The following is a 26,968-nucleotide window of genomic DNA, read 5'->3' on the forward strand; positions in this document are numbered from 1 at the left end:
AGAGTCGTATATGCGCAATCAAGGTACCGATAGAAATGCTGTAAGCCTGGGAATGGAGCGATTTTAAGGAACGTATATTTGTTAACAATGGTTTGAATTTTTTACAGGCCATCAGATACAATATAAGTTATACATGTTACATATCGTTTTAATCGTAACGACTTGAGGAACATGCATAACAAGTCAGTTTTACCCCAGGGCGAATGGCGTAAAAACACAATCCCCCCAAATAAAAGAAATGCGTTTTTTTTTTTCAACTTCACTACACTTTGAATTTTTTTCTGGTTTTGCAGTGTACTTTATGCAAAAATTCAGCCTGTATATGCAAAAATTCAGCCTGTAAATGCAAAGTACAATTAGTGACGCAAAAAAAAAAGGGCTCATGTGGGTTTCTAGGTGGAAAAATGCAAGTGCTATGGCCTTTTAAAGACGAGGAGGGAAAAACGAAAACGCAAAAACGAAAAGTGGCCCCGTCCTTAAAGGGTTAAGTAATCGGAGACAGCTGTCAAAGTTGACAGCTGCATCCGATCTTTACTGCAGCCGATCAGTGGTGGTATAGTGGGGAGATCGCTCCAGCGATCTCCGTGTCTTTTACCTGCCGGGGTCCACTCCAAGGTGGCGCTGACCCCGGCTCTGCACTTGGTTGTTTTCGGCTGCAGCAGCCGAAAGCAATCAAGTGCCTATCTAATCGATCTATGCTGTATAACTATATACAGCATAGATCATTTAGAGTTTTGAGTGCATATACTAGAAGTCCCCTAGGGGGCTTCTAGTATATATGTTTAAAAAAAAAAGTGTTGTTGTTAATAAAAAGCCCCCTCCCCTAATAAAAGTTTGAATCACCCCCCTTTCCCCATGTTATCAATAAAAATAAACAAACATGTTTGCTATCGCCGCGTGCGTAATCGCCCGAACTATTAATCTCATTCCTTATCTCGTATGGTAAATGGCGTAAGCGCAAAAAAATCCCAAAGTGCAAAATTGCGCATTTTTGGTCGCATCAAATCCAGTAAAAATGTAATAAAAAGCGATCAAAAAAAGTTGTATATGTGCAATCAGGAGGTACCGATAGAAAGTAAACATCATGGTGCAAAAAATGACACCTCGCACAGCCCAATAGACCAAAGGATAAAAGTGCTATAAGCCTGGGAATGGAGCGATTTTAAGGAACATATATTTGTTAACGATGGTTTGAATTTTTTACCGGCCATCAGATACAATATAAGTTATACATGTTATATATCGTTTTAATCGTAACGACTTGAGGAACATGCATAACAAGTCAGTTTTACCCCAGGGCGAATGGCGTAAAAACAAAAACCCTCTAAATAAAAAAAGTGTGTTTTTTTGTTCAACTTCAACACACATTGAATTTTTTGCTGGTTTCGCAGTGTTCTTTATGCAAAAATTCAGCCTGTCATTGCAAAGTACAATTAGTGACGCAAAAAATAAAACTGGAATTCCTGTGTATCCCAGGCCATCTGAGCGCTCACAGAGAGAAGACAGTCATGTGATTGACTTAACACATGAATTCCGGCCAGTACAGATAATCACGGCTCAATGTACCTGTTTTTTACAAGCAGCACAAGTCAGAAAATCTGCCTTCAGGAGACTGGACCTGGATTTCTGGAAAGTTCAGCTTATTACAAAGGACTGTATATTGCAAACTTGCTTTATATCACATCTACTGTTCATTTAGATTTTGAAAGTTATAACGACAGTGACACTTTAAGGGCGAAACAAGTAAGGACATGTTTATTATTTGGTGCTTTGGTGGAGATCTGCTAGGTAACATTATATTTTCACATGTTGAGAAGTAAACTCATAGGTGTATGCCATTTTATAAGCACTTGCTTACTGAGCCCATACATGGTTCGATTATTGAGCAGCAAGGTCTATGCAGCCCTTGATTTTAACATAAAAATTATCAAGTCTATACTAAATAATTAATTTTAGTAAAAAAAAAAAAAATACAACAAAAACAAAACACACAGTAAATTTATACTTATTCTTCCCCGTTGTCCTGCAGCCTTTTCCTGTGTTCACTGCTTACACTGACACTTCTGGCACAGTCTCTTCAGTGACAGGCTGCTCAATCAATCACTGGCCTAGACTGGACAGCGCAGCGGTAAGTGATTGGCTGAGCGGCCTGTCCCCAAACAAAACCAGGCCAGAAGCGTCAGCCGGGAACATTAGGAAAGGCTGCAGTACAACGGGGGGAGAACAGGAAAGTATCTTATTTTTACACTGTCATCAGCCGTCGCCAGCGCACCACTAGATGTAACAATGCGAAGCTGGCGGGTTAAAACGACAAACAGCGGATCATTTTCTTTATTACACAGAACGACAATCTGACGAATCTGCCTGATTCAACAGATTACTGCTTCATGTAAATAAGGCTCTTAGGGACTCTAATGTACCTTGTCATTTCGGTCTTTGTATTTTATTTTTGCTGCTAATATCTATTGTTATAAAACAAAGAAACTGTTTTAACAGGGCTCCAGATGGCGACCAAAATGGTCGCCAATGCGACTGATATTTTGCAAATGGTGCCCAGATTTATTAATCTGGGCGCCATTTGCGACTGGCCCCGGCGGCGGCGTGCTGTCTCTTTAAGTCCGGGTCCCCGGCTGATGCGCAGCTGCCGGGGGTGTCCCATCCTATCCCCGGCAGCGCGGCGCATCAGTGAGCTGCCTGGGGCCCTGACTTCCGGCACAGGAAGCGCGCGTCAGAGACGCTTCCTGTGTCAGAAGTCACAGCCCCGGCGTACAGGGAGCTCACTGATGCGCCGCGCTGCCGGGGATAGGACGGGACACCCCCGGCAGCCGCGCATCAGCCGAGGACAGCGTCCGAAGAAGAAGAGGATCGCCGGGGGAGCGGGTTGTCAGGTGAGTTTGTGTGTTTGTTTTTTTTAAATACTGCTTAGCATAGAGGAAAGGGGGGGGGGGGGGCCCCATCTTCAAGGGGGGGAGAGGGGGCTATCTATAAGGGGGGGAGAAGAGGGGGCATCTATAATGGGGGGGGGGGGAGGAGGGGGCATCTATAATGGGGGGGGAGGAGGGGGCATCTATAATGGGGGGAGGGGAGGGGGCATCTATAATGGGGGGGAGGAGGGGGCATCTATAATGGGGGGGGGAGGAGGGGGCATCTATAATGGGGGGAGGAGGGGGCATCTATAATGGGGGGGAGGAGGGGGCATCTATAATGGGGGGGGGGGGGAGGAGGGGGCATCTATAATGGGGGGGGGGGGAGGAGGGGGCATCTATAATGGGGGGGGGGAGGAGGGGGCATCTATAATGGGGGGGGGGGAGGAGGGGGCATCTATAATGGGGGGAGGAGGGGGCATCTATAATGGGGGTAGAGGGGGGTCATCTATAAAAGGAGGGGGTCATCTATAAGGGGAGGGGGCCATCTATAAGTGTAGGGCAAACTGGCTGCAGACACTGGGAGATAGATATATGCACAATTATTATTATCAGGGCCCCTCAGGTGTCTGTATTGTAGGGGGTCACTTGCATTAGTCACTAGGTGAGAGATATATCTATCTATATACACATCTTGTGGGGGGTCACTATGGCTGCAGTCATAAGTCTAGCTCAGTATGTATAGACTGTTGCAAGCTTTTAAAGGGAACCTGTCACCCCCGGTGACGGGGTGACAGGCTCCCAACCCCCCGTTAGAACCCCCTATACTCACCTCATCGCGCCGGGTCCCCCTTCTGAAGATTGTCGGGTCACGGAGATCTCAGCCACTGCAGCCCGGCGCGCACACTGAGAGATGAGTCCAACACTCATAGAGAATGACGGAGCGCTGGACTCTCCCGTCATTCTCTATGAGCGTTGGACTCATCTCTCAGCGCACGCCGGGCTGCAGCGGCTGAGATCTCCGTGACCCGACCATCTTCAGAAGCGGGACCCGGCGCGATGAGGTGAGTATAGGGGGTTCTAACGGGGGGTTGGGAGCCTGTCACCCCGGCACGGGGGTCGACAGGTTCTCTTTAAGTTCAAGTTCAGAAGAGTAAGCCTCATTAAAAGGCTAGCCAAGTGAAGCTGAAGTACTGAGTCAGACTGTATATGGTTGTCAAGTTGCAAGTTTCCATGTTGAACATTTTCAAACTAAGAAAAAAGAGAGAATCTAAAGGAGGAGGCTGCTGCCGTGGCCTCTGCACACAGTAAGTCCCATTTAACATAACATTAATTTTACATGGTTTAAAATGTTGGCGACCAAATATTCTATTTGGCGCCTAAATTTTTCAGGTTAGGAGCCAATGGCTCCCAGGTAAATTTTTTAGTCTGGAGCCCTGTTTAATAAAATCTTTCAGGGGGGAGGGAGTGGGTTGGACAAAATTTTCCAGACAGTACAGGCCCATCCTGAAACTGCTCATAATATAAACTGCATTCAACGTAACAAAAAAAAATGTAATTTTTTAAATTTTAACCAAAAAGATTTTATACTGAATCTGTGTGTTGGACACTTACCAATGGCCCCCTGTTCTTTGGCGGTGAGCGCATCCCAGGTGGGGTACAGGTGGCGGAAGATGCTTGTCCACGCGTCCTCTCTTGCCTGCCGGTCACTGTACCCCTCTGACGCGGCATCCCAAAGCTCAGGATGGGTTTCCACCTGCATTAGAAAATTAAGGAAAGGTAAAAAAAACAACACAAATCACTAAATGCAGAGCACACAAGAACACCAGAAATATACAAATAAAAAAATTCAAGTTAAAATAAAAAATGAGAAAACATTATTACAGAAATAAACATAACATATGGAAACAAAAACATGACAATTAATACTTAACACAGATCTTTACAATGGAGTTACTCACTTGTTGAATGAGGTGCTTCACATTTATGGACATCCTTTGGTGGGATGGCAGTTTCACATTAGATTTCTGAAGCTCCCAGTCCTGTTCCCTGAAGCATTCAGTCATAAAATGCTGCCGAATTGCTTCCTGTTGTTAATTTGCATGTTTGACAGTGTGAGAAACGTATATAAAACTGCATGTAAAACCGCATGTCAACACGCACATGGGTCTGCGTTCTCTTTTCCTCGTCCTAACGGAGTCAATATTGTAGTATTTGGCTCCAGCATTACTGTACAATTAAAATACAGCCACAGCGAATTCCAGTTTGAACGGGGCTTTAAGCATGTCCCGTATATTTTCAGCAATTAGAAACAAATTTCATAATGACAGACATACAGTTTTTGCCAAGACCACTTATTAACAGTCCAAATGGTTAAATTCTCAGTGAGTCTATGGCCATCTTAAAGGTTGAAAAAATTCTGGTAATTTGAATTATCCCATTGGGAAAAGGGATATGCACTTCAGATTTACAAATATTTGACGCACAAGTAAAGAATATTTTATGTTTAAAGGGAATGTATTATATATTTACATTTTATTTGCTTGAATTAAGTCAGTAGAATTTTTTTTTTAAATGTTAGTTTTTTTTAACGTCATTAGGGGTGGTCATTCTGGAGACATAAGCTTCCTGTATTGTCTGTATAGACTACTTTAAGGCAGTTGAAATGACGGGATCTAATTGACAGAAATGTTAAGACTATCGGTCTCCAGGAGTAAGGTCCCTCCTCTAAAAGACAAGGGAGTGGCAAAAATAATAGACAAAGAATTTAAAAATTTTATTAAAAAAAAAAGAAAAAGAAAATGAAATGTTTATAATAAAAACCTGCATCCAATAATATGCCATTTTCTGATACATTTCCTTTAAATTGGTAGTCACTTTTAGTCAGGACTATATCCCCTCCTGTAATATGATTATGTAGCTAAGATCTTCTGATATTCTGCGATCCATTCACGTTTTGTTTTTTTATGCAATTTGATCTTGTGAAATTGAAGCGTAATTCCTCAGTAAGCGCTTTAAGTGCCAACCACTGCAGATTGTTAATAAGTTTTAACTTTTTTTTTATATAAAAGGGAATGTGTTTTTCAAAAATAAAAACAAACAAAAAAACACATCAAATAAAATACAAATGCATGCCAAGTGTAACATTTACCAAACAACGCACGGACATAGATTTAAAAGAAAAGACATGACCTTTCTTACCTGGTTCAACATAACATCGTATACCTCTTCACCTTCGCTGTATACGTGAGCCTGAAACAAAAAGAAAAAAAAAGTTGGGCTGTTGTTGACACTTGAGTATTTTATTTTTTTTTATTCCCCCCCCCCCCCCCCCCCCCCCCCCCCCCCCCCCTAACAATTCTTAGTCTCAGGAAAATAAAAACACATTAAAGGGGTTGTCCAGCAAAAATCTTTTTCTTTCAAATCAACTGGTGTCAGAAAGTTATATAGATTTGTAATTTATTTCTATTAAAAAATCTCCAGTCTTCCCATACTTATTAGCTGCTGTATGTCATGCAGGAAATGTTTTATTTTCAGTCTGACAGTGCTCTCTGCTGCCACCTCTGGCCGATACAGGAACTGTCCAGAGCAGGAGAGGTTTTCTATGGGGATTCATCTAAAACCCGAGAGAGTTCCTGTCTCGGCCAGAGATGTCAGCAGAGAGTACTGAGTCAGACTGAAAATAAAAAAACATTTCCTGCATGACATTTAGTAACTAATACGTATAGGGAGACTGGAGATTTTTTTTTAATAGAAGTAAATTACAAATCTATATAACTTTCTGATATCAGTTGATTTAAAAAAAAAAAAAAAAAAAAAAAAAAAAAAGATTTTCGCAGGACAACCCCTTTAAGTGTTACCTCTCCTCGTGCCCCATGGCACCTCTCTTAGGTCCAGCTGACAGACGGCAACCTCATGCAGCTCCTTCAGCTTCAACGCCATGTACCAAAACTTAGCCAATCAGTGACTGGGGTGGGACACAGCCTCAGTCTAACTTGCTGAGCTGGCAATCGATCAACTGGGCCGTGACATTGCAGCCAGAGAAGTTGGGTGTCTGACGTACCCAAATCCCAGCCAAAAATTACAGTTGGCGGCCTTCAGTGGGACGTGGGAGTGGTGCTACGGAGGCACCGGGACAGGTAAAGAATATTTTGTTCATCAAGTTCCTGCACCCCTCTGCGCTTTTTTTTTTTTTTCTTTTTTTTTTTTTTACTTTTCTGACTTTTCTTTTAAAGGGAATCTGTCAGCTGCAATTCATGTTCTAAACAGCTGACACAGATAACCGTTACAACAATGCAACATGGTACCTTTCATATATCTGTCTTTACTGCCACAATGTGGAAAAATACTTTTATTCTCCAGTGAAAAGTGCCTAGGAGACTTTCCCAATCTCCTGACCTTCTGCAAGTGGGAATGCCTCCCAACTCCCCCTAACGTATCTGACCTTGCTTGACTGTCAGTCAGTTGCAAGCTGAGCTCCAAGCATGGTAAGGTTGCATTCACAAGTCTGTAAATTTTGCAGACCTTATGGAAAGTGAAGGCTAGTATAGAGAGTTTCCCCACCCGGCATGATGTATCAATATCATGCCGGCATCGGAGCAAATGTTTGACTCTCCGTGGCACTTCAGTGACAGAGCTGCGCAGCTGCTTCGCTACAATGCTGCGGAGATTCAAACAGTAGTATTGATACATCATGCCAGGCGGGGAAACAATTCATTACAGGCCTTCACGGTCCGTAAGGTCTGCAAAATTGCGGACGTGTGAATGGAGCCTTGTGGACGGAAAGCGTCACAAGCCTCAGATGATCAGAAGCTTGTGAAAGCCTCAGACAGTTTCATTGAAAAATAAAGGGATTTTTCTACAATCTGGAAGTACAATTGGATATATGAAAGATACCACGTCTACTTAAACTAACAGCTCTCCTTGATCTAAACAGTGTCCGCAGTTTGGAACGCGAATTACACCTCACAGACTTTCCCACTATGGAAATTTACCATGTGACAAAACACAAGCAAAAAAAAAACGCCAAGAAAGCATACATTTCTATAATTCTTCCTTTACAATTGTATGTCTAGAATACAAGTGACAACATCCTATCAGAACCTCTCTCCCTCCCTCTGTTAGCCACTTAGGTCCTGCAGCTGCATCCAAATGGTCAGGATTGGTGGTTCCTCCATTTCAGGTGTCATTAATACATAAAATGACAAATCTGAATAATAATAATAATATTACTAATATTAATATTACTAATATTAATAATACTAATACTAATACTAATATTAATACTATTAATACTAATACTATTAATACTAATACTATTAATAATACTAATACTACTACTACTACTACTACTACTACTAATAAATAAAAATATGTAGCTTCAGCCTAAAAGGCCACAGGAGAATAAGTTTGTTACAGTTTCTCTAGATTACAGTAGTACCCCACATGTGGTCATAAACTACCACGGCAACGTTAAAGGAAGATGTGCCATTTTGCAGGAATAGTTTTTTGGCAACATTTTCAGTGCCCCCCCCCCCATGGTGCCAGTACAGTGAAAAACCCCAAAAAAGGGACCACCCCTCAAAGTAGGGCATTCCTCTCCCACAAGTGTTTCAGGTAAGTTTTTAGCATTGGGCCATGAATATGAAGATAAAACATTTTTTTCAGTAAAATAAAAGTTTTGCCTTTAATTTTCATAACAGGAGAGAGTTCATTACGGCTAAAAAAACCATGCAACTTAGTTTTGTTCAAAATTTTCACAATGATTACAGGAGCATATGTACACTAACATTTATATACTGCTGTTTGGGCACATAGGGCTCAGGTGGGAAGGAGCACAATTATTTTGTGCAGATTTAGCTAGAATGGTTCTAGGGTGCTGACCTTAAGGTACCAGTACAGTGGGAAGTGCTGACAAGTGGCCCAATTTTGTAATCTAAACCCCCCAAGGAATTCATTTAGAAGTATAGTGAGCATGTTGACCCCACAACCCAATGGTATTTTCCACAACTTAATGCAAATCAGTAGCAAAAGGGAGAATGTTCCCACAGGTATGCCAGTACTCAGTCCGCCATATGTTGCATCCCACTTAAATATATGCCTATTAGGAAAATGTATCGGGGAGCAGTTTATGGAAAGACAGTTCTCGGTGATGTAAACATGGGCAAACTTTGCACTGAAACATCAATCTTTTGGCTGGATTCCAAAGCCTAATTTTGGCGTTCTGGGTGCACCAGAGCATAAGAATACAACTGATCATGGAAACCCAACTGCTAGAACCCTACCATTACAGTAATGAGTCTTCTGAATGCCCCAGTAGGAGTGAATCGGTCACTGATGTTGTGTATGCACACTACTGCTACATTAAAATTTTAGGGAGAGCTAAACAAAAAAGTAATCAAATTGTCAATTTTTTTTAAATTTTTTATAAGATGTCCATCAGTGTGCGTCATAAATGACATGCTATATTTATTCTGCAGGTCATTATGATTACTTTGATACCAAATTTATATTAGTTTTAGGTTTTTATTGGTACATGCTTCTATGGTTCCACTTTTTTGTATGCAAGGTAACCAAAACCAGCAATATTGTTTTTTCTTTTAATGGTGTTCACCGTTCAAGTTTAATAGTACAGGTTTTTACAAATGTGTTGAAACCAAATTATGTTCCTTAAAAAACAAAACAAAAAAAAAAACAACACTTTCTGAGAAAAAAGGCTTTAAACTAGAAGTCCCACAGAGATTAAAATCAGCAGGCAGGTGGGGGTGAAAATAATAAACATCTAAACTCACCATTGCAACGCTCCAGGGTCCAGATGCCGGCTGCAGCAACGTCAGAGCACGACTGAGCAGTTGCTCGCTCAGCCAGCCAGTCAGTGACTGCAGCGGTGTCCTGCCCCAGTCACAGATTGGCTGAGGGGGTCGTGAGGTTGCAGCTAGCAGAGCTGCAGGACCCGAAGTGGTGCTACGAGGAGGGGTAAGTTTAGAGGTTTATTTTCACCTCCCGATTGCCTCCACTGATCATTTTTATTTTTGGGCGGTGGAAGAGGATACATTTTTCACTGATAGAAATGAAAAACTTACATTAAATTGCACTATTGATTTATAAAATAGTTGTTGGATAATGGTTGGATACCCCAAAGTGAATTCTAATTGAGAAACCAGAAAACCTTAAGACTTGAAGTCTGCTATACTATTCACCTATAACAGCCTACTCAAAAATCAGATCACACAAGATGATACTTACTTAAATCTGCTAATATTTCATGTGTTTGACACTGCTAACACCTTAAAACGCTTATTCCCCGCTCCTTATGCCAGTTACCCTTTTACTAGGCATCGGGGCGGTCGTTTCCTGTGAACTAGCTCTCTGGGCTTGATCACAGTGCAGGACCCGCAGCGTCACAGAGGGACTGTCCATATATTTCCCTGAGCTTCCATGTCTTCACTGGGCCGGACATACGCAGTACAGGAAAGAGGCAGTGGGGATTGGACACTAAATGTTCTGCTCATGTCCAGCCCAGTGAAGACATTGGAGCTCAGAGAAATATACGGACGGCCCCTCAGTGATGCTGCAGGTCCTGCACTGTGACAATGCCCAGAGAGGCGTGATTACAAACTATTCCTTACACACAGACGCGACTTGTTCAGAGGAAAAGACCACACCGATGCCTAGTTAAGGGTAAATAGGACGCAGCGCAGGAAATACAAGAATGTTATCAGGGGTTAGCAGGTTGTGTCAAACACAAAATATTTGTTAAGACAAATTGAATTGAGCATTATAAAGCACTATTTTAATATGCTATGTGTGAAAATACTATTTGAAGAGAACTAATAGCATATCTGTTGAGCATACAAAATCCTGCCCGCGATCCTCAGCAGATTTGCTACCTATTGAATTCAACAGGTAGCAAAACTTGCAATTATTGGTCTAGTAGGTTGCAAAGTCATCTTAAGGGTTTTAATTTTTTGCAAATACCTTTGGTTGTCGGCTCACCCGTTTATGTCCGGGACCAAGTTCATGAATCAGGCGGTGCAGGGATCCTGAGTAGCCAACCCACTTGTAGCAAGATTTCAAGGAAGGAAGGCAGGCAGGCATGGATCCAGCACATCCAAGGAGGTAAAGAACTGTTAAACGTAAAACTTTAATTTATATTCAAAATTAAAAGAGACCAACTCCGGGGAACACTCCAGTCGGAGTGTTCCCCCAAGTGGGTGTCGCTTTTAATTTATGAATTAAAGTGTCACGATTAACAGTTCTTTACCTCCTTGGATGTGCTGGATCCATGCCTGCCTTCCTTAAAATTTTAATTTTATGGACTGACATCTGAATCAGCTTACTGAGGTACCAGGTTATACTATGGATCAGGAGCAGCGCACTCACCTTACAAAGTCTAAGAAGTGTTGATGCATAGCATAATCACTTAACTCCTCAGGCTGTGCAGCTAGCAGCACTGCATCATTGGTTACTATACACAAGTACTGAACAGGGTTTTTCACATAAGAGCAAGCATCTAGTGAACTGGGCCCATGGCTATAGAACCCCAGCTTAAGCTGAGCAGGAGGCAGTCTGCCAGAGAGGACATAAGTGGCAAAGCTGTACAATGAAGGGGTTAAGTGGGGTAGCACAAAATAGCCACTTATCCTCTTTGGAGCCAGAAAGCAAACTGTGCTCTCTGCATCTCGCTGCTTACTGTAGAAGCAGAACACCTACAGAATGGGTGTTCTGCTCCTCTGTGTGTCCTGGTATCCCCAGTTGCACTGCAGCCTATAGTGACCACCCAGTTACCTTCTAAAAGCGAGTAGGTGTCCTTTTCCATATGCAGCCTAGTAATACCATGAAGGAAAGGGACACTTAGGGTACTATTACACGGCCAGATAATAACTGTAAAGGAGCGCCGATCTGCTAGATTGGCACTCATTTACTGGGCCTATTACACGGTCCGATAACACTGGCCAACAGTGAAAATGTTTCTGAAATGAATGAAAATAGCTGGTTTGTAATAATTTTAGCATCCTAAAAAAGAATATGTTACTTAAAAGTCATTTTTAGCTCTCGTTTCTGAGATACAGGTCATTTATGATTATGCAGGAATTATCAGGGAAATGTAAAAATTTTCACCAAATGTGTATTGGTAAACCTGATTACAGACCTGTTGAACCAATGTCAGCCATTTTATTCATTGTGTCTGCATAGTTTGTACTATAAACAATAAACAAAGAAAGCATTCTCGTGAATAGGTCTTGTCTGAACTGTTGTGTGCAATTAATGTATTGTGTTCTTGCTATTTTGTGCTATTTTAAACATTCACTGTGAAATATTTCAAGTTTGAACATGACATTTGTGTGCAATTTATACTCTTGTAATAAAAAAATGTATAGTATGGTACCGTGTTAGCCAGAAAAATCCATATCGTGGTAATTACTTGAAATCAAAGTATTTAGGAGTGATACCTTTATTGGCCAACAAAAAATAGTTAGAGCTGTGAGCTTTCGGGATTCACAAGATCCCTTCGTCAGACAAGTTCACAAATGAATGACTTACAGAAACAGCACAACATTTTAGGGATGTTATAAGCAAGAAGGGAGAGACATCTGTGAATGGGGGGGGGGTTATACATCACATAGATAAGCCAGGGCAATAAAAAGGACTTGTTGTAAATTAAAGCTTATTTGGAAGTCCAAGATTGTTGTTCAGTTCAGTCTTATCTGTGGAGTGTGCCAGGTTTAGTCCATGTGTTAATGACTGGAATGTTTTTATCAATTTGAATTTTATTTTTATTGTATGTCTATGTAAGTTCATTCTAGTTTGTAGTTTCTGTTTTGTTTCCCCAATGTAAATCCCTGTGGGGCATCGTGTACACTTTATCATGTAGACCACATTGGAGGATGGACATGGGAAAGCATTGGTGATTGTATAGTCCCGCTGTGTATTGGGGATGCGGATTGTGTTTGTTTGCAATATGTGGGGACAGGTGCTGCATTTTCTGTTGTTGCAAGGGAAGGTGCCAGTCTCTGTTGTTGATGTCAGAGCGCTTTTTACAAGGAGGTTTCTTAAATGTTTGTTTGAATGAAAGAAGAGGTAATATTGGTTATAGTTCAGCAGCAATCTTTTTTTTTTAGGATCTTCATAGATTGCTGCTGAACTACAACCAATATTCCAGAGGGACAACAGACAGAGATTTTCCCAGAATTACCTCTTCTTTCATTCAAACAACCCCCGAATTTAAGAAACCTCCTTGTAAAAAGTGCTTTGACATCAACAACAGAGACTGGCACCTTCCCTTGCAACAACAGAAAATGCAGCACATGTCCCCACATATTGCAAACAAACACAATCCGCATCCCCAACACACAGCGAGACTATACAATCACCAATGCTTTCTTATGTCCATCCTCCAATGTGGTCTACATGATAAAGTGTACACGATGCCCCACAGGGATTTACATTGGGGAAACAAAACAGAAACTACAAACTAGAATGAACTTACATAGACATACAATAAAAAGAAGTCTCAACACCCCTGTAAGCCAACATTTCTCAGGACTGGACCATAGAATACAGATTTAAGGGTTATGGTCCTCAAAGGTCACTTCCAGAGTGACAGAGAAAGGAAAGTGTGGGAATTCAAATTGATAAAAACAGTCCAGTCATTAACACATGGATTAAACCTGGCACCTGGATTTATGACCCACTACATGGACACACTCCACAGATAAGACTTAACTGACCAACAATCTTGGACTTCCAAATAAGCTTCAATTTACAACAAGTCCTTTTTATTGCCCTGGCTTATCTATGTGATGTATATTCCCCCCCCATTCACAGAGGTATCTCCCTTCTTGCTTGTAACATCCCTAAAATGTTGTACCGTTTCTGTAAGTCATTCATTTGTGAACTTGTCTGATGAAGGGATCTTGTGAATCCCGAAAGCTCACAGCTCTAACTATTTTTTGTTGGCCAATAAAGGTATCACTCCTAAAATACTTTGATTTCAAGTATTTACCACGATATATACTCTTGTAATGAACGCTTCTCGCTACCTACAGCACATACTTCCATGGCGTGTATCTAAAAAACGAGAGCTAATTAAACAATTCTGTGGGTATATTTGAGTTTCTTGACCCAAAATTAGTAATATTTGCATATTTTCATCAAAGAAACATAAAAAAAGTTGTTTTTTGTTGGCCTGTGTAATCAGTTAACAAGGGCTGCATGGTCTATCTTCAAGAATGCTGAGAAAGGGTTCTTGAATAGACTGTGCCTGAAACCCAGTGGCTCTACGTAATAGCAACCAAGACTACAGTTTTAGGCTATGTTCACACAGAGCAAAAAGAGCGGATTACGCAAGGAAATATTTCCGCCTGAAATCAACTGACGCCGAATTCCGAGCAGAATATAAGCAGAATGTAAGCAGAATCCCTGCGGATTCTGCTAGGAAAGTGTTCAGCTCGTAATCAGCTCTTGACAAATTCAGCGCGGAATACTCGAGGAATCCGCGCTGAATCCGCATGCATTCAGCGCTGAAATTCAGCAAGTATTTGATGAGTAAACTAGACTATACCAGAAGATATACTAGAATCCTCGTCCCCCCCCCCCTTTTCCCCATTTCCGCGCTGATTCAGCGAGTAATTTCCGCTTGTATTACGCTTGTATTCCGTGCTGAATATGCGCGTATTCCGCGCTGAAACAGAAAATCAGAGCCCCATTGATTTGTATAGGCTTCCGCTAGCGGAAGAATGAACATGTTCATTCTTCTGGCGGAAAGCGGATTAGTTCAGTGCGGAAATTCCACTGTGTGAACTGCAGAGCAGAATTTCCATTCAACACAATGGAAATTAGCTCTGCACCTATTTTAACGGCTGAAATTTCAGCGCTGATTCAGCGCAGAAATTCAGCTGCTTTTGCTCAGTGGGAACGAGCCCTTAGGTTAAGTAGTCTTACAGATATAGAGTAAATAGGCTGGAGATACAGAAAGATCTGAAAGCACAATTTTTAAGGTCCAAGGGTAGGGGGGAGTGGGTGAATAAGAAGCTCACTAATTCTAGGTCTACTTCTCTCCACTGTGCTAATAAACTTAGGGCCCTATTACACAGGACTATTATTGCGCAAAAAAATCCTTAAATTGTTTGAATTTAAGCAATAATTATTGTGTGTGTATGGAGGCAAGAATCGACAAATTGTGTGTGTGTCAATCGCATCTTTTAACCGGACACAAATTATTAAATCGTTCACTAATCCTTTGCTAATCATTGTTTGTTCTTTGGCTGGGATCAGACGGAGTAAACGATTCTGTGTTTTGGATTTCAGGTCGTTCCCAAAAATGCTCATTTGTCATTGTTAATACACTAATACAACTGCCAGCTGATCTGACCTGCTCGTCTCTTGTTACAGGTATGTGTCCACTACAAACCCCAGCATCCCCTCAGTAATTGTGTCTTTGTACTTTCATTGGTATGTGTATTATTGTTTTACCATAGCATGGCACAGTCTTTACTTTCCCCACTGATTAGTTTCTCCCCTTTGCTCTGCCCCCCCACCCTTTTCACACCTGAGCTCTGATCAAATCTGATTCAACTTCCTGGACCTAGTAGTATAAATTTAGAGACAAGGTCTCATTTTTGCACATCTTAAAGTGCAATCTTTAAGTGTTAAATTCAGAATTAGGCCAGAATTGGATCAAAATTGATCAGAGAAGGACTGCTGAAAATACACTCTTTTGTAAGTTACATCTGATCACCATGAAATACTTCACTAACTTCCTAACTATCCTTGTCTGCACCTCCTGTGTTTTCTGTCTGTCCTACCCACCCTCTATCCACACTATAAATTACATCCACATCAGCCCCTCTCTCCTCTCCTCCCCTATGCATTGCTCCCATACCCTGTACACTCTCACTCACCTCCCTACAACTCCTTCCACTGTTCAGCACAGAAGTCGCTCTCACAAGTCTTTTAACCTTCTGCTTAACCACCTGCTGTCTCTTTCTACCCTCCTGCTTCTGGCTGCTGGTGACATCTCTCCTAATCCTGGTCCTCCTTCCTTTACTGCTAATCCTTCTCTTTCACTTCCATCCAAAAACTGTTTTAAGCTCACTGAGAACCACTGTCTGCCGTCCTCCCTTTCCTCGGTCTCTCCAGCATCTTTCACCTGCGCCCTCTTGAACTCTCGCTCAGTGTGTAACAAACTCACTGAGATTCATGATCTCTTCATTAACAAATCCTCACTGAAACCTGGCTGCAACCATCGGACACTGCTTCCCCTGCTGCTCTATCCTATGGTGGTTTTCATCTCTCCCACACTCCCAGACCTGAGGGTAGGCATGGTGGAGGAGTTGGGGTCCTTCTCTCCCCACAGTGCACCTTCCAGGTAATCTCACCTGAGCCCTCACTCTCATTCCCCTCCTTCGAGGTTCACACCCTCAGACTCTTCCGCCCACTCCCCCTTAGAGTAGCTGTCATCTACCGTCCCCCTGGCTCTCCTCGACAATTCCTTGACCACTTTGCCACCTGGCTCCCTCATTTCTTATGTACAGAAGTCCCCACACTTATTCTGGGTGACTTCAACATCCCTATTGATACTCCCATCTCCCCTGCTGCCTCTCAGCTTCTCTCTCTAACCTCCTCCTTTGGCCTCTCACAACTAACCAACTCTCCCACACACAATGGTGGGAATTCCCTGGATCTGATCTTCTTCTGCCACTGTTCTGTTTCTAACTTTTCTAACGATCCATCTGAGCTATCAGACCACAACCTTCTCTCTTTCTCCATTACCAACATCTGCCCCACTCCTGACACTCCTACCCCATACATATACAGAAATCTATGTGGTATTAACACTCCTCAACTCAAGACTCCCTTCAATCCTCACTGTCCCCAATCTCATCCCTCACCTGCCCAAACACAGCCACACAACACTACCACAACACCCTTAAAACTACCCTAGACTCTGTAGCTCCCCCTACTCTCCGCACACCCCGCCACAGATGCCGGCAGCCCTGGCACACCCCGGAAACTCGCTTTCTTCGGCGGTGCTCCAGGACGGCCGAACGTCTGTGGAGGAAATCGAGAACCTCTGCTGATTTCATTCATTACAAATTCACCCTCAAATCTTATTACTCTGCCCTCCACCTTGCCAAACAGGCTTACTTTACCTCTCTCATCTCTTCCCTCTCCAACAATCCAAAACACCTCTTCAACACCCATTACTGACCTCTGCGCTGAAGACCTGGCCTCCTCCTTTAAAACCAAAATTGACACTCTCCGCTCCGACATCACCTCCCAGCCCCAAAGTCCCACAGCTCCTATTACTTCTCCCATAGGTCCCCTTCCCTCTCCCCCTTCGCTCTCAGCCTTTGACCCAGTGACAGAGGAAGAAGTCTCCAAGCTCCTCTCCTCCTCTCGTCCTACTACCTGCCCTAGTGACCCTATTCCCTCGCACCTCCTCCAGTCCCTCTCTCCTGCTGTCACTGCTCACCTCACCAAAATATTCAACCTCTCCCTCTCCTCTGGTATCTTTCCCTCCTCATTCAAACACTCTATTATAACCCCACTGCTGAAAAAACCTTCTTTAGATCCATCCTGTGCAGCCAACTATCGGCCTGTCTCCAATCTCCCCTTCATCTCTAAACTCCTGGAACGTCTTGTCTACTCTCGCCTAACCCGCTATCTCTCTGATAACTCTCTTCTTGACCCTCTACAGTCTGGTTTCCGACCCCTTCACTCCACTGAAACTGCTCTCACCAAAGTGTCAAACGACCTCCTGAAGGCCAAGTCACAAGGAAACTACTCCTTGCTGATTCTCCTGGATCTCTCAGCAGCGTTTGACACTGTGGACCACCAGCTTCTCCTCTCCATGCTCAGCTCTCTTGGCCTCAAGGACTCTGCTCTCTCTTGGTTCTCTTCCTACCTCTCTGACCGCTCCTTCAGTGTATCCTTCTCGGGCTCTACTTCCAGTCCCCTACCTCTTACTGTTGGGGTTCCCCAGGGGTCAGTCCTGGGTCCCCTCCTCTTCTCCCTCTATACAGCCCCCATCGGACAGACCATCAGCAGGTTTGGTTTCCAATACCATCTCTATGCTGATGACACCCAGTTATACACTTCTTCCCGTGACGTCTCCCCTGCCTTCCTGCAAAATACTAGTGACTGCCTATCCGCTCTCTCTAACACTATGACCTCTCTGTTTCTCAAACTTAATCTCTCTAAAACTGAACGTCTTGTATTTCCTCCCTCTAACAAACCTAAACCCGACATCTCCCTCTCAGTCTGTGGTACTAGCATCACTCCTGTGCATCAGGCTCGATGTCTGGGGGTTTTGTTGGACTCCAATCTATCCTTTACTCCCTATATCCAAGCTCTTACACGCTCCTGTCATCTCCATCTCAAAAACATCTCCAGAATCCGCCCATTCCTCACCACTGACACTGCTCAGACTCTGACTGTCGCCCTGATCCACTCCAGTCTTGACTACTGTAACTCCCTACTAATCGGTCTTCCTTTCTCTAAGCTCTCCCCTCTCCAGTCTATCCTGAACGCAGCAGCCAGACTCATCTTCCTCTCCAGCCGCTATACCGATGTCTCTCCTCTGTGCCAGTCACTGCACTGGTTACCCATCAAATCCAGAATCCACTTCAAGCTCCTCACCCTCACCCATAAAGCTCTCCACAACTCTGCCCCTCCATACATCTCCTCCCTCATCTCCACCTACCATCCTTCCCGTGCTCTGCGCTCTGCAAATGATCTAACCTTAACATCTTCCATAATCAGAACATCTCATTCCCGCCTCCAAGACTTCTCTAGTGCTGCACCAATTTTCTGGAATGCCCTACCCAAACACATCAGACTAATACCCAATACCCACAGTTTCAAGCGTGCCCTGAAGACCCATCTCTTCAGGCTCGCTTATAACGTTCCCTAAACTGTTTCCCCCTTCTGTTTCCCTTGCTCTATTTCTCTGACTGTTCCTGCACTTTATATGTTTACCTGCATCAGACATTGGCGTTGTTACTGGCTCATCCTGTAATTCTAATTATGTACAATGGCTGGACCATGGACAAATAAAGCACTTATGCCTGGTGTCTATGAAAATTAGTCTGTAAGCTCCAACGAGCAGGTCTCGTCTATACTCTGTATTTTGTATTTTTTGTTATTTTTATTAACTATGTACTTATTTATTCCAATTTAACTGCGTATTATGTACCTCTGTACTGTATGCATAGAAAAAAAAAGCGCTGCGGAATCTGTTGGCGCTAAACAAATAAATTTATTATTATTATTATTGTTAAAATCGGTAAAAATAAAAAAAATTGTACCTAATAGGACCCTTAGAAACTCAACTGTTCATGATCCAGCCATGGGACTGAAGAGGATACATGGTTCTGCCGAGTCTGCTATAATAAGAATGTTGTCCACGCAAGGAACTACTGCTCTTAAAGGGAACCAATCACACTAAAATTGGCCATAAAGCTAAGGAAAGGTGCTGGTACATCAGCCAGCACGCTTCCTAAACATCCCCCTGTACCCTCCGTCCCATGTACATACAGCCCGCAAAGTTAGTTTAATAGTTTCCCGTGCTCTATGTAAATTACCATGCAAGAAGTCACGGTGGGCGGGTGGCTGGTCAAGTAGTCACGGTGGGCGGGGGCTTCTTCAAGCAGTCACTGGGTCCTGGGCCGGCTCCGGCGCTGTAATCACGCCCCCCTTGGAGTGTTGGAAAGCGGCGCCTGGTGACGTCATTCGGGGGGGGGGGGGGGGGGGGGTGTTTCATTGCACGTCGGCCACGCTGACGTCTTTACTGTACTGCGCAGTGGGTGAAGCCGCTGCTGTACTACGCCGCGCAGGCGCATGACAGCAGCTTCTTATCCGGCTGCACTGCGCATGCGCAGTATAGTAAAGACATCGGCGTGGCCGATGTGCAATGCCAGCCCCCCCCCAGTGACGCCACAAGGCGTGATTACAGTGCCGGAGCCGGCCCAGGACCCAGTGACTACTTGAGGAAGCCCCTGCCCACCGTGACTTCTTGCATGGTAATTTACATAGAGTGCGGGAGACTATTAAACTAACTTTGCGGGCTGTATGTACATGGGACGGAGGGTACAGGGGGATGTTTAGGAAGCGTGCTGGCTGATGTACCAGCACCTTTCCTTAGCTTTATGGCCAATTTTAGTGTGATTGGTTCCCTTTAATCTTTTTTTTTTTTTTATTAGTGCATCAGAACAGCAGCGTACACCACAACAATAGTAAATGTATGGCATAAAAAATGTCAAGGAACACTTAAAGTTATGCTGATATGTGTGACAGGTTATATTATCAAATGTCCAAACTCTATAAAAATAAAAAGATAATGTAACAATTGAAAAAGGACAAATGTCGGAGAAAAAAAAAAAAAAAAAAATCAACCATATGAGTAGTTGAAGGTACAATAGTACCTCGGTTTAAGAGTAACTTGGATTGAGAGCATTTTGCAAGAGCAGCTCACAGTTTTTCAAAATTGTGACTTGGTTTAAGAGCTCCCTGTACTGGGTCGGAGGGGAGTGGAGGAGGGGGGTATGACTTGCATAGTGTGGTCTACAGCACTGTACTCTGACCCAGGAAGTCTCCCTCATCTTCCAAATCATAGCAAATTCACTTCAGGCTGGGGCTTGCATCAGGGGACAGGACTGTGGCGGTAATATCTCCATAGCTGTAACCCCTCTCTCCCCGGACAGAGTGTGCTGCTATACTGTGCCCACATCTGCCCTGCTCATTACTTCATGCTCCCTGCAGTCTCTGTGAGCCCTTGTGTTTTCCATCCTCTCCATTACTGTACAGTAACTTGACATATTTAGCTGTTTCTAAGTTTCTAAATGTATGTTTTTTATTTGTTTTACATGTTATTCAGAATAAATTATATTTGGGGTGTGGAACTAACTGTCTGCATTTCTATGATTTCTTATGGGAAAATTAGGTTTTGTTTAAGAGTGAATTTGGATTACAAGCACGGTCCCGGAACGAATTATGCGCGTAATCCAAGGCAGCACAGTAATGTCAATTATCAGAGGAATAGAAAGAAAAGGGAGGCAGATGCAAAGATGAGGTTAATTTAGTAGAGGCAGCTCATGGGAGTTACCTATAAAGAGTATAAAGGGGCTTATGGAGGGCGTCCATGGTAATAAGCGTTTTAAGCATGGTATCATAGCAATTGTAATATTTTTTTTTTTAAAAAAGTTTTAATTTTTTTTAAAAGCCATAAAATAAAAGTTTACCCTAGGGCGAACGGTGTAAACACAACCCCCCCACCCCAAAAAAATAAAAAATAACTAAAAAGTTATTTCATTTCAATTTTAGCACACTTTTTTCTGATTTCGCAGTGTACTTTATGCAAAAATTAAGCCTGTAATCGCAAAGTACAATTAGTGGCACAAAAAAATAAGGGCTCATGTGGGTCTCTAGGTGAAAAAATGCAAGTGCTATGGCCTTTTAAGCACTAGGAGAAAAAAGCGAAAGCGCAAAAATGCGGTAATCCAACTCTACATAGGTGTTGAGCAGGCATGTTATTCTTGATTATGTTGGCAGGGCCGTGTTGGCCTCAGCTATGTCATGAATAAAGGTCTATATTGTATGTCATTGATAGAATATTTTTTATAATACAAAATACATCACTATTGTGTACACTGTCAGACTGACAGCAGCAGCAGCAGCATACATTACCTGCAGGTCTTCTCCGCGCTGTCTTCATCCCCGGGTCCTCCGCGCTGTCTTCATCCCCGGGTCCTGCGCGCTCTATCTTTTGAATGGCCGGTCAGCTGACGGAGCGTTCAGCCAATCACAGGCCGGGACCGCCGCGGCCTGTGATTGGCGGAGTGTGGCCTGTCAGCTGACCGGCCATTCAGAAGATAGAGCGCGCGGGACCCTGGGATGAAGACAGCGCGGAGAAGACCTGCAGGTAATGTATGCTGCTGAAAGGACATTGGTAATGATGTCTTTGCAGCCCTCACTCAACGATCTTCGGGCCGTGGAATAGGCCCAGTAAACGAGCGACGATCTAGCAGATCGCCGCTCCTTTACTTCGTTGATCGGGCCCTCCTCGGCCCGTGGAATAGGACCCTAAGGGTCCATTTACACAGAAGCTCTAATGAGCTCTGATAGACTTGATTGCCGCAGCTAAGTAATCGGGTGTGTCACACAAAAGCAAAAACCAAGCCCAGTTCACACCAGGCTACTGCACATTCCTGACATTTTACAAGAAAAGAAGAAGTACAGCCCTATTCACACATCTGTAATATACAGTCCGTACAGTACGGACCTCCCGCCATTATGATGCTGAGAGCTCCAAAACAATTTAAGGCTATGTTCACACGCTGTGACCTACCGGCCGTAGGGTTCTGATGCGATGTGTATACGCTCCGGCCGGGATCCCATAGATCAATAGGCAGTGTTCACAGGCGCATTAACCCCTTAAAGACCGCGGGCGTAAGTGTACGCCCCCAAAACCCGTGCCTTAACGCAAACGGGCGTACATTTACATGCTGGAGAGGATGAGTGCAGAGGGATACTCAGTATATCTCCAGTGCCCTGTGTCCCTCAGTGTCCCCCTGCCATCATGCAACAACGGACGTACTTTTATGTAGTGTGAACTTAGCCTAAATCTTTATGCTACTGTACTGACACAGCCACATTTAAACTGTTCCAGTAGGACAGGCTCCCGACTCCCAGCTAGATCCCCTTATACAGACCTCATCTGGCCAAGTCCCGCTCCCGGGACGGAGATATCCTGGTCAGAAGCCGGCGTGCACGCTGTGGAGATAGGTCCGGCGTCCATAGAATGGAGCTGGACTCATCTCTGCAGCGTGTGCACGGCTCCATTCATTCTCTATGGACTCCGGACCTATCTCCACAACACGTGATTGCTTCTGACCGGGATATCTCCGTCCCAGGACCGTGACTCTGCTAGATGAGGTCTGTATAAGGGGATCTAGCTGGGGGTCGGGAGTCCTCTTTAAGTAGAAGCATGGAAGGGTGATTTCCTCATCTCAAATAATGCTTTGAAACAAAAGCCAACAGTGGTAGTGGGTACACCCCAACAAAAAATGTCAATGCCTCAATAACTTGTCATGTGCCCTCAAGCATCAATTACAGCCTGACGACACTGTATGCTATTCACAAGTCAATTTATTGTCTGCTGGGACATGGCATTCCTTTCTTCTTGAAGCACGGCCCTCAGGTCATTGAGGTTCTGGGGTAGAGAATTACGAGCCTCTACATAGTGACTCCATAGGTTTTCTATGGGATTTAGATTTGGAGAATGTGCAAGTCATTCCATTTGAGATATTAGTCTCCAGCAGCCAATGCTGCCTCACATAGTGGTGGTGTTACAGTGGGAGCAAGTGTGTTTAGTCAATCGAGAACTGCCCTACACTTTGTGAATGGTACAGTAACAAGTCTATACTACTTGAATATCATCAATAATCCAATCATTGTGCCTCCCCATGAACACAGGCCTAATTTCATCTTTATGAAACCTGTCACAAAGGACCCTGGACCCGATCAGCATGCAATCAATTTGCTGCTGGAAGTTCAGGTATCCACACCACACCGCAACCCTGATTGTATCAGAATGTGGGTCATGCACAGTTGCATGTTGATTGGGTCCGGTGTACTTTGTGCCAGGTAAGCTTCAGGATAAATCAGACAGCGTACCTTTCCAAGCTTGCTTGAGCATTCTGGATCCACAGGGGCCTTACCCTTTAAGACAAGGGTTCTAATGTGTTCTGTATTTAAAAAAAAAAAAAAAGTTTGGATTAAAGGCCTTTAAATATAAATTGCTGAGTAGATGATAAAAACAAATAAAAGACATGAAGTAAATGATTACCTTTGCTGTCCTCAGATTCACTGTCTCCACTTTCAATACTCCTGTTTCCTCTCAGTCGTTTTGCAGAAGGTCCATTACTAATACTGTCATCTTCATCATCGGCTAGGACATCTAAAGCAACTGCAGAAACATTTCATTTAATACAGAAGAAATAAATATCAACAAAAGTTGCTTCACTCTTAAGTATTTGTATTACTCATTTGTGACAGTTTTCCTACAACTATATACCTTAGAAAAAAGTTCTCTTGACAGCTAAGGCTTAAATCACATCTGTATCCAAGATTTTGCTCAGAGCCTCCATTGCTGATTCTCATATTTAAAGTCACAAATTTAAAAATCTCAAACTTAAAAATCTCAGGCAGGGGAGTGGGAACATAAGAAAGCATACAGTACTTACCCATCTCTGCGCCTCTGCAGCCCTGACATTCCGATGCCTGCAGCTGCAACATGACGTACCCCACTGACGGACTGCCCAGTCAGCCAGTCAGTGAGTGGCTGAGCGGGCAATCCCTCAGCCAGGCTGTGACATTGCAGCTGGAGAAGTCTGGTAAGTGACCCAGCTGCTGGCAGAGAATGACATCTGGGGGCTGACAGCAGCACATCAAGGGCACAGGGACAGGTAAGCATACTTTATTGTGTTCCTGCACCCTCCCGGCCTGCTTAAGATTTTTAACTTTAGTGGGACTTCTCCTTTAAGGGGAAATTCCAGGATCGCAATTTTGATGGCCTATTCTAATGATAGCTACCAGTATCAAACCAGTGGGGGCCAAACTTTGAGCCCCAACAAGTATGGATGTTGGAAAAAACAATATTTGGTCAATTTGGTCAGTGGCCAATCTGAATTTCAAGCCACTTTAAAGGTTTCACCCTCAATGTTTTCATCTATGAAACCCTCTTTAAGGCTGGGTTCACACTACGTATATTTCAGTCAGTATTGTGGTCCTCATATTGCAACCAAAACCAGGAGTGGATTAAAAACACAGAAAGGCTCTGTTCACACAATGTTGAAATTGAGTGGATGGCCGCCATATAACAGTAAATAACTGCCGTTATTTCAATATAACAGCCGTTGTTTTAAAACAGCAAATATTTGCCATTAAATGACGGCCATCCACTCAATTTCAACATTGTGTGAACAGAGCCTTTCTGTGTTTTTAATCCACTCCTGGTTTTGGTTGCAATAGGAGGACCACAATACTGACTGAAATATACGTAGTGTGAACCCAGCCTAAAAAGGGTGAAAAACCACTGCTGCATGTAGTGATTTTTTTTTCCCCTAATAAAACAAGCAGCTCAGCAGAACCCCACAGGTTAGTCTGCCAGGTTCCATTCAAACTTGTTCTTCACGGGCAGATATAATTTCAATGTGATTGTCAAGAACGAGCAGACCATTATGGTCATCTAATCTGTATGCTTATCATTTAAAGAGGTGTTCCCAAAATAGTAACTGGGTCTCACTACTACTAAAATTAGGTTTGTTTGTTTTGAAGTTATAATAGTAAAGGGGTTATGTAACAAAAAAATAATATACATTCCCTTTAAAGGGGTTATCCCCAAATCTTTCACCTATATTTTTCTTCACTAAATGCATTGGTATCTCGTTTTAGAGTTTCATTTTAATATGGTTTTAGTTGCCAATAAGAGATTTTAAATTTATGCTATTTTCTGTAAATAACTGTGGGGAAAGCCACCTTGCCTGAGCTGCCTTTAAAGGGATACTCCAGCACTTAAAAACTTTATGATGCTGCCCTGTAAAACAAACATCTTATCCTTACCGATCCACACTCCCCCGGTGTCCTTCAGCAATGTCTCTGAGTCTTTAAAGATGCCAAAGGAGGACATTAGGGGGAGTGTGAAGAGTTAAGCATAAGACCGACATACCCTCTAGATCAGTGATTTTCAACCAGTGTGCCGCGACACATGGTTGGGTGTGCCGCGGGGAAAGTTCCCCAAACTATGGTGCCCCTGTGAAACAGGAGATAACAATGGGGGAGAGAAACAGCGGGGAGAGAAGTTTGGTGGAGAGAAGTTTGGTGGAGAGAAACAGCGGGGAGAGAAGTTTGGTGGAGAGAAACAGCGGGGAGAGAAGTTTGGTGGAGAGAAACAGCGGGGAGAGAAGTTTGGTGGAGAGAAACAGCGGGGAGAGAAGTTTGGTGGAGAGAAACAGCGGGGAGAGAAGTTTGGTGGAGAGAAACAGCGGGGAGAGAAGTTTGGTGGAGAGAAACAGCGGGGAGAGAAGCAGGGGAGAGAAGCAGGGGAGAGAAGCAGGGGAGAGAAGCAGGGGAGAGAAGCAGGGGAGAGAAGCAGGGGAGAGAAGCAGGGGAGAGAAGCAGGGGAGAGAAGCAGGGGAGAGAAGCAGGGGAGAGAAGCAGGGGAGAGAAGCACGGGAGAGAAGCACGGGAGAGAAGCACGGGAGAGAAGCACGGGAGAGAAGCACGGGAGAGAAGCACGGGAGAGAAGCACAGGAGAGAAGCACAGGAGAGAAGCACAGGAGAGAAGCACAGGAGAGAAGCACAGGAGAGAAGCACAGGAGAGAAGCACAGGAGAGAAGCACAGGAGAGAAGCACAGGAGAGAAGCACAGGAGAGAAGCACAGGAGAGAAGCACAGGAGAGAAGCACAGGAGAGAAGCACAGGAGAGAAGCACAGGAGAGAAGCACAGGAGAGAAGCACAGGAGAGAAGCACAGGAGAGAAGCACAGGAGAGAAGCACAGGAGAGAAGCACAGGAGAGAAGCACAGGAGAGAAGCACAGGGGGGAGAAGAAAACAGGCCCAGGTTTCACACTGAGTGAGTATAAATACATTTAGAATCTATATTATTAACTATATGTATAATATGTACTGTTTTAGTGTCATTTTGTGCCATTTTGGTTGGTGGTGTGCCCCGGGATTTTTCAAGTATAAAAAGTGTGCCGCGGCTCAAAAAAGGTTGAAAATCACTGCTCTAGATCAATGGGCAGTAAAGGGGAGCTGTACCCATAACTTATTGAGAAAGACAGATGTGTTAGCTACATATTTGGGACAACTTTCATTAAATTCCTGCTGGTGATGATACTGAGGAGACAGCAGAGCAGTGAGCTCTACAGAACAGGAAGTGCCAGCTTATTATAAGGCTTAAAGTGTCACTGTCGTTTAAATGTTTTTGCAGAAATCAATAGTACAGGTGATTTAAAGAAATTTTGTAACTGGGTTTATTAGCCGAAAAATGCATTTTTATCATGAAAAAGCAGTTTGAAGCTCTCCCCCCTGTCTTCATGA

General features: G+C 43.6%; 1 protein-coding gene across 1 annotated transcript in view; it reads right to left on the reverse strand.

Moving 5' to 3' along the window:
• Positions 1 to 26,968, reverse strand: part of PARP2 (poly(ADP-ribose) polymerase 2) — an 87,116-nt gene that overhangs the window by 43,254 nt on the left and 16,894 nt on the right. The window contains exons 5-7 of the mRNA XM_069961537.1: positions 23,713 to 23,832; positions 23,541 to 23,611; positions 6,066 to 6,116 (exon numbers count right to left, since the gene is read on the reverse strand). Coding sequence (XP_069817638.1) covers positions 6,066 to 6,116; positions 23,541 to 23,611; positions 23,713 to 23,832 — 242 coding nt within the window. The remainder of the gene's footprint in view (positions 1 to 6,065; positions 6,117 to 23,540; positions 23,612 to 23,712; positions 23,833 to 26,968) is intronic.

This window comes from Dendropsophus ebraccatus, chromosome 3, assembly GCF_027789765.1.
Source record: "Dendropsophus ebraccatus isolate aDenEbr1 chromosome 3, aDenEbr1.pat, whole genome shotgun sequence".
NCBI lineage: Eukaryota > Metazoa > Chordata > Amphibia > Anura > Hylidae > Dendropsophus > Dendropsophus ebraccatus.